The sequence below is a fragment of the Plutella xylostella genome, chromosome 16 (genome assembly GCF_932276165.1).
Source record: "Plutella xylostella chromosome 16, ilPluXylo3.1, whole genome shotgun sequence".
NCBI lineage: Eukaryota > Metazoa > Arthropoda > Insecta > Lepidoptera > Plutellidae > Plutella > Plutella xylostella.
The window spans coordinates 889,091-896,805 of NC_063996.1; the positions used below are offsets into that span (position 1 = coordinate 889,091).

The 7,715-nt window shown below is 37.6% G+C and overlaps 1 protein-coding gene across 1 annotated transcript; it reads right to left on the reverse strand.

Annotated features, from left to right (window-relative positions):
- Positions 1-4,631: 4,631 nt before the first annotated feature.
- LOC105391563 (uncharacterized protein KIAA2013 homolog) lies at positions 4,632-7,541 on the reverse strand. Its single transcript, XM_011563052.3, has one exon. It carries the CDS (start codon positions 7,374-7,376, stop codon positions 5,496-5,498), a length of 1,881 nt encoding a protein of 626 aa, XP_011561354.3. The 5' UTR covers positions 7,377-7,541; the 3' UTR covers positions 4,632-5,495.
- Positions 7,542-7,715: the final 174 nt, after the last annotated feature.

Here is a 7,715-nt window from a genome sequence, read left to right on the forward strand (position 1 = left end):
AAGTCAGTCGGTAGTTTATTATATAAGAGGACTGCCTGATACCGAGCGCTATGTCTCGCAATTTTAAGCCTGGCATTCAAGGTATCAATGCGAATGTCTCGTCTTCTTGTTTTGTTCCGTGCTTTTTTATCATCAGGCGACTCATATCTGGGCAATTTTTTTGCAAGGTTAGTGAGCAGTACGAAAACATACAAGCAAGGCACAGTTAATATACCTAACCTAATAAAGTGTTCCCTGCACGAGTCCCAGGGTGCGATGCGAGCCATAGTTCGGATGGCTCGTTTTTGGCATGTAAAGGCTTTTTTAATATTGTACTCATGACTCTGTCCCCAGAACATAATACTGTAACGTAACCTTGATTCCACCAAGGCGTAATACACCATTTTGAGGTTGTCTAGGTTTAATTCGTCTCTTAGGCTTCTGAGAGCGTAGCAAGCAGAGCTGATTGACCCCTCAATTGATGTCAGTTCATGCTTCCAGTTCAAGTAACAATCAATGTGTAAGCCCAAGAATTTGACAGCGTCTACTAAACCTATTTTGTCTCCGTTAAACTCAATATTCATATTGTCATCATTTCGCGACATGTTTCTAAATAGCATTGCACTGGTCTTGTTTGGATTAAGCTGGAGATTATTGCATCGAAACCACCTATTAAAAGCATCTAGTGCTGCCAAAACATTTTGGTTAAGTGTTTCAATATCATCAGCATATATGACAGCATTTGTATCGTCTGCGAATACCACTAATTCTGTATTTGGTACATGTTTTGACATATAGCTAATTAGATCGTTGGTAAATGTGATAAAGAAAATTGGTCCCAAAATAGAACCTTGCGGAACGCCTCTTGTAACTTTGACAATGTCTGATTTGCAGATCTTTTCCTTTCCGTTTTCTTCAAATTTTAACTCAATAAATTGATATCTGTTCTCTAGATAGCTCTTAAATATCTCAAGTGCTTGACCTCTTACTCCATAGTGTTCGAGTTTGTTAAGCAATATTGAGATCAATCGACTGGAAATGCTTTCCTCTATCACCTCCTGAAAGCATCAGGTCTATTATTTATAAATAACCCTACAGGGTGTATAATATGTGAATGTTACCGTATTATTATTTATGGTGTCCATGATTAATTAATCAATATTCATTGTCTTTATTAATCTTTTTTTACTTAAGTATCCAGTTTTTTCGATTTCTGGCGACCCCCCTACAGAGGCTTCGCGACCCCCCAGGGGGTCGCGACCCACAGGTTGAAAAACACTGCCCTACATTAAGCAGTTACTTAAACTATTATTAGGTTAGCATGCAAAACTTAGGTAAGTTATTGGTGTTTTAACAGTGCTCAATATACCTACCAATATAACTTTCGCTTTACGACTGTTGCAATATGACCCTCTTAGTCAATCCCTCTCGGCTTACTATATCACTTTTCCAACACCCTGTACAATTAAACCGATACTATTGGTAAATAATAATGATTGGGATTGATAAAACGTATCCTTATAACGTGCCTTAGGTCGAAATTGAAGCCAAAATTAATATATAACGCTAATTATAAATATGTGTTTGTCGCCATTTTAATGTACAGTAGACATTATAATCATCTGACAAAACATGATCACAATTTTAAATTAAGCACAAAATAAATGTTATTCATGTTCAATAGTATGTGATAATAGGTATACAAACCACCTGTTAAAGCTAAAACTAGATAGTCGCTAAACGGTATCTAAAATAATTAATCATATTGTTTTCTGCTAAATACACACACTCACGAGCAATGAAAAAGTTCCAGTCACAAAAGCACCAAATTAGTTCTAAACGGAAAATGCTAGCTTAATGACGCCGCCACCGCCTGCATTATTGAAGTAGGTAGGTACATTAAAAAAATTACAACAAAAAAAACCTACCTAAAACGTAAATATTGTGATCAATTTTTAATTATGTGTAAGATTGAGGCCATTTTGTGCTACAATGGTGCTTAATTGGAACTTTTCCAGTTCGTGACTGTATATCATAATTTTTTCTAGAAAATTATGTTTTATGCGAGTTTTTGTCAATATAGCTAGTTAAGTACTAATAAACATTTTCTAGATCTGGATAGTTAAACGTTCCGTGATATTTTTTATACGCAATAATTAATAAACTAAAACTTGATATAGTGAAATTTTTTTCACCGACATTATAAAGATAGCATAACGTTCTTCCCGAGAATTCTCTAATTTCTTTGATTCATTATTTCCATCTGTTCTACATGAATCATGAATGTATAATTTATTAACCCTTCGAGTCACATTGGCTTGAAATATTATGTAAGTGTTTTTTTCTGTTTGTTAGGGTTAATAAAAATGAAAATAGTACTTTTATGTACAGGGTGTCATTCACTAAAATACTACACGAAATAATTGTTTAGTCGATTTCGCGGAGTTAAATTGGAGAGCTACATTTTACACCCTGTATTCAATAGACAACAGACCATAATCATTCTATTATGTACCTTTATAATTATTAATGTATGGTTTTTGTACCTCTTAGTTGTACTTATAACCCTTGTGGATTAATAAACAATGTGAAAATGTGGGCGGCACATTTGTAGGAGTATAGAGAGAGCTCCGATGAGTGTCATCATCATCATCATCATCATCACGTCCCCACTTCTGAGACTCGGTTCTCTATCCAGAGAAGGGTTTAAGGCCTAGTCCACCACGCTGGCCTAGTACGGGTTGGCGGACCCCAACACATGCAAGTTTGTCCTGAGAGAGTTGTAGTATGTTACTGTGTCCATCCTTATTTTACAGACCGTTTCTTTACATCCGCACGGGTTATAATTATAATTAACTGAATCTTCCATGGCTACTGAATTTATTTAATTAAACTTCGCCCTTAACTCAAGAGATGGTGGGATCCATATATACGATTGTTGGTTAAGCACATATCCGTAGTACCTACGTACGTAGAACTTACAGTCAATAAACAAATTTCGACGATTTCCCTGACACAAAGAGTCGAAAGTAGAAAAACGCAATTAAATCTATTGCTGTCCTGCTCAGTAATTATACTGCCAAAGCAATCGAGATAAATAGATTTAAATACGTTTAGATATTTCGTGCAAGCCAACCTAAGTTCCATGTACGGGGGATACTTTGAACAAGACAAATGTACTCTTTTATACGTGTAAATGTTAAGCGATTTGATTTTTTCATACTTGGCATAAAAGGTAAACAATAAACTAGGTATAAGGAGCGGTGGTAGCTCAGTCAGGTGAGCGCCCGCTTCTCAATCAAGAGATGCGGGTTCGAATCCCGGCGCTGACATGTACCAATGAGTTCTTTGAATTTATGTACAATGTATACCATCGCTCTTACGGTGAAGGAAAACATCGCAAGGACACCTGCATATCTAGATTTAGCACATCAATCTAGATATGTGAACCCACCAACCCGCATTGGACCAGCGTGGTGGGAAATGGTCCAAACTTAGGAAGGCAGTTTAGACCTTGGGGATATGCACAAAGGTTCCACTCGAGAGAGCCAGGTGCAGGTACTTACACCCCCACAGAGAATAGAATAGAATAGAACTAGGTATAAAAAACCATAAGAACCAATGAAATACTGACTAGCAATTTTACTTTCGCAAACCATTTATCTTAGCTAGTTAATTTGTATCTAATATTTTGATTTAAAAGACACAAAGACCTTTCATGCCAAGTATGAAAAAATGCTGTTATAATAATATGTACCTATGTCAAGTATGTTTGAACAGGCTTTCACCACAAGTTTACCGTATAGTTGCTTATAATGTGAAACTGACTGTACCTATTCCTAAACCTAAGTGCCTTGAGTTAGTACCACCATGATGTAATCATGTAAATATATTTATAATTTACAGTCAACCATGTTTTAATCTTACTAATATACCTACCTACTTACCATACTTTATTTCCTATTTACTGGCTGCCGTATTGAAGAAATATAAATTTGCGTAAAAAGTCTCGGACGGTTTTCAGTACTTTTAGGGCTTGTTTCACAATGTCTGGTTAGTGGCTACCTGTGAGATAAAATACATGCTGTCACTCTCTGTTTTTACTTTTTGACAGTGACAGCATGTATTTTATCTCACAGGCAGCCACTAACCAGACATTGTGAAACAGGGCCTTAGTATGCCGAATGTTCACAGTTTGCTAGTTTTGCGCTCACTCTACGGTATTTGTAACGAGCGAACAGTATGGTATGCCTAGGGGTATCGTAGCCTAAGATTCCTGAGAATACCAATTAAAAACAAAATTAACATTTAGGGCGCTTTATTAAAAAATATACACCATTAAAATTTAACAACAATATTTTTATATACAGTCCAATATTTCCTTACAGTTATTTAGGAAATAATGATTAGGTACATTACGGTACATACGAAATAAATATGTATGTATTTATGTATGTAGGTATAAGTATCTTATTAGCAAGTAAGTATATTATTCACTTTCATAAATGTGCTAAGTTTAAGGACAGTACAACATAGGTAATAAAAAATAAAAAATGCAATGAACAAAGCTGAATTAAAGTATGAAATTAGTTAAGATACTTAACTATTACGTACGGCTGTGTTCGAATGATGGTAATACAGGTAGCATTATCTCATTCACCTACATAATCTTAAGTAAGTAATAAACATCACTTATCTAGTAGCTAGCGGTTTTTTTTTGTATCAGTAGGCACATTTAAATAACCCATAGGTACTATCTAACGGCCTTACCACAAAAACTTAGTCACGCATTCAACATTACTTATTGCTATTCACTCCTTCAGCAGAGTTATTAGGCAATCTTCTTATGCATTGATAATTTTCGTGATAAAGCCTAAATTGTCTATTCATTTTTTAAATTCTTCTCGTAATTTTGTACCTAAAGCGAAAATTTCTGCTAAGTTAGACTTTAAAATTATACAATTAGGTAGAAGTTTAGATTAGATATAGGTCCTAGGTACAAAACTACCTACCTACTAACAGTATTGAAGAGAGAAATGAACATGACTTGTCAACAAAATTAGGCCAAGACATGATTAAATATTGTGAAATCAATCACATGTGTTAAAGGACATAGGTATTGTTACTGGAAGCATCTGGTACTTTTTAAATATCACACCTACTACCTATGTCTGAAAAGTTTAACATGTTGTCAAGCACCTGTGGTATTATTTAAACCCAAAACTCGAGAAGGTGCTATCTTTTCCAGCAGTTACATCAGGTTTATTTATAAAGACTGTGCTAACGAATATAAAGAAAATACGTTACATAACATTATTATTAGCATACCTTGCTAACTAAACTATTAAAGAAGGAACATAATCTATGAATACTAGAATTTTTCAACATAAAGTTACGCAGTCTTGTGATGTGCTACAATAAAGGCCTTCATCTTGACGGACTCATCTTCACTGGCTGTCCTGTAAGGCAATAGTTCTCATGACAGTCCACAAACATTCACAGTATTCCCTAAATATTCAGGGTATTGACGGTTTGTTATAGAGCCTCCTATAGTTAATGCCACTGTCACAGAACTCGTTCATGATGATTCTGCACAGGAACAGATGGAAGACCACAATCAAACATATGATGGACATCCAGAACAGCGGGTTGAGTCCTCCCAGGCTGTGTCCATGTTTGTGCAGCGCTATGACATGGTCCTCATGAGCGGGAGCCTCTATCACTTCCTTCACATGTATCGCATGTCTCAAGTCCTCCATGTGCTGCTTATCAGCTGTTATGTACAGTATAGCAGTCAATGGCTCAGTCAGTTTCACTGGGAAGTATACGCGATAAGCACCCAGCTTGGTAGGCGGGTCTAAACATCCACCGTCGCAGGCGTAGTAGGTGCGGTCGGAGCGGTCTAAAGCAACAAATAAGGCAGCTTTGTTGTCCTCTTGTACTACAACACTTATGTTCAAATGCGTCATGTTGCCATATGTCACACGGCGGAAGAGGAAGTCTCGGTGCAGCTTGGACGGATGGATGTTGTACTCCAAGTGTTGGCTGCTGAATCGTAAGCTACCAAAACTCAAGATCATGGCCAGGTTCACCCCACTGGCTCCTGCTTTTAACAAGTTGTGACAACCTTGTTTCTCTAAAGTAAGCAACCAAATACTTGCCACAGTGTTCAAGTCATTCAGAGTGTGAAGAGGTTTCCACAAGTTGAATGCATCCAGTGTAGAGTGACCTTCGTAACAACCTTCTGAGTAAGTCAAAGACATCAGTATATCAGACCTGGTTTTCGGGCGAATATTTTCCTCATGCTCATAGCTTCTTACTTGTGATAAGATAGCATATATGGTAGCATTGATCCTATCTCCATTAATGACCCCCTCAGCTTTAGAGTCACTGATAGAGAAACCTGTGTACCAGAGCCCATCCCAGACTCTTGCATGTTTATCTCTTAAAGTTTTAATAGAAGTGGGGTCTGATGTTGCTGATATCTTCTCCATTTCATCTAAAGCCTTCTTCTCAACAATATCTTTATACTTTGCATATTCTGACTGCTTTATTTTGCCACTGTAGTTCACAGTAGTCAATATGGTTATCTCAGAGCTCTCCCTGGCTTCAATGATTATGGAGTTGGGCATCTTCCTGCTGACCACTGATGCAGCAATGACCAGGTCACTGTCCGGGACAGACAGCATACCTGTCACCACCTCATAATCCTTAGTGTCACCTCCATGCCGTAGCTTGACAGTCTGGGAGACGGCAGTTGGCCAATCCTCAATCCCAAGTTTGAAGAATTCCACTGACCTTGAGGCACTAGTTGGGTTATTCACATTAATTTCCTGAACAAAAAGGGATGGGATAGTCCTGTGTGCATAGTACTTGTATGAAACTTGCAAACCAGACCCACTGCATTGAAACCTGTGAATAATTCCCTTTCTGTACTCTGCTACAGTGTACTCTTTCATTTCTGCCTCCTTAGCTATGTACAGAGGGTAGTAATGTAGCGGTAGAGACAGTGATCTTCCATTTTTTATCTGCAATGGTGAGTACTGTTCTAATGCTAGGCCTAAATAGCCATTGCCTACATAGGGCACATAGTTGTGACTTTTAGGTGTGTGTGTGCCGGTGTGCTCTTGCCGCACATAGGCGTCGTAGTCGTTCAAAGCCTCTTGGAAAGGTTCTAGGAAGGTGTTCTTGCAAGTGAACTGATGGTCGGTGAATGTCTCTGAGCTCCACCAGTTGAGGAGTGTGGGGCCGATGTACAGCAGCAAGAACACCACTATGAGCACTAGAAGGACGAGTTTCTTCCGCGTCAGGGGTCCTTCTGTAAATCTGTTGATTCGCCGGAGGACCTCTCCGGCTCGACGAGGCATTTCGGTGAAATTATTTCGGACTCTCTCCATTTTAAACACTTAGATGATAACTCGGCTAAGGTGTTTGTCACACAGGAAATGTTTTTAACATTATTCAAAGTGCATTCGACGACTTTAAGTTGAGTTTTTTAATAAAATTTACAGAGAGGAGAGAAAACACAACAACGAAAATGACCGATACTTGAAATCTGTCAATTTTCTGTCATTCAACTCATTCAGTCACTTGACTTTGATTTGACTTGTTGACTGTTCAGAGCAGTGTTTTTAGAGTTCGTATTACAAAAGGGAGCGTGTTTTCAGTGATCTTTAAAAAAGCTGAAAGTTATTGAGAGAGAATATTTATAAACTAAGTGAATGAAAGGATTCAAG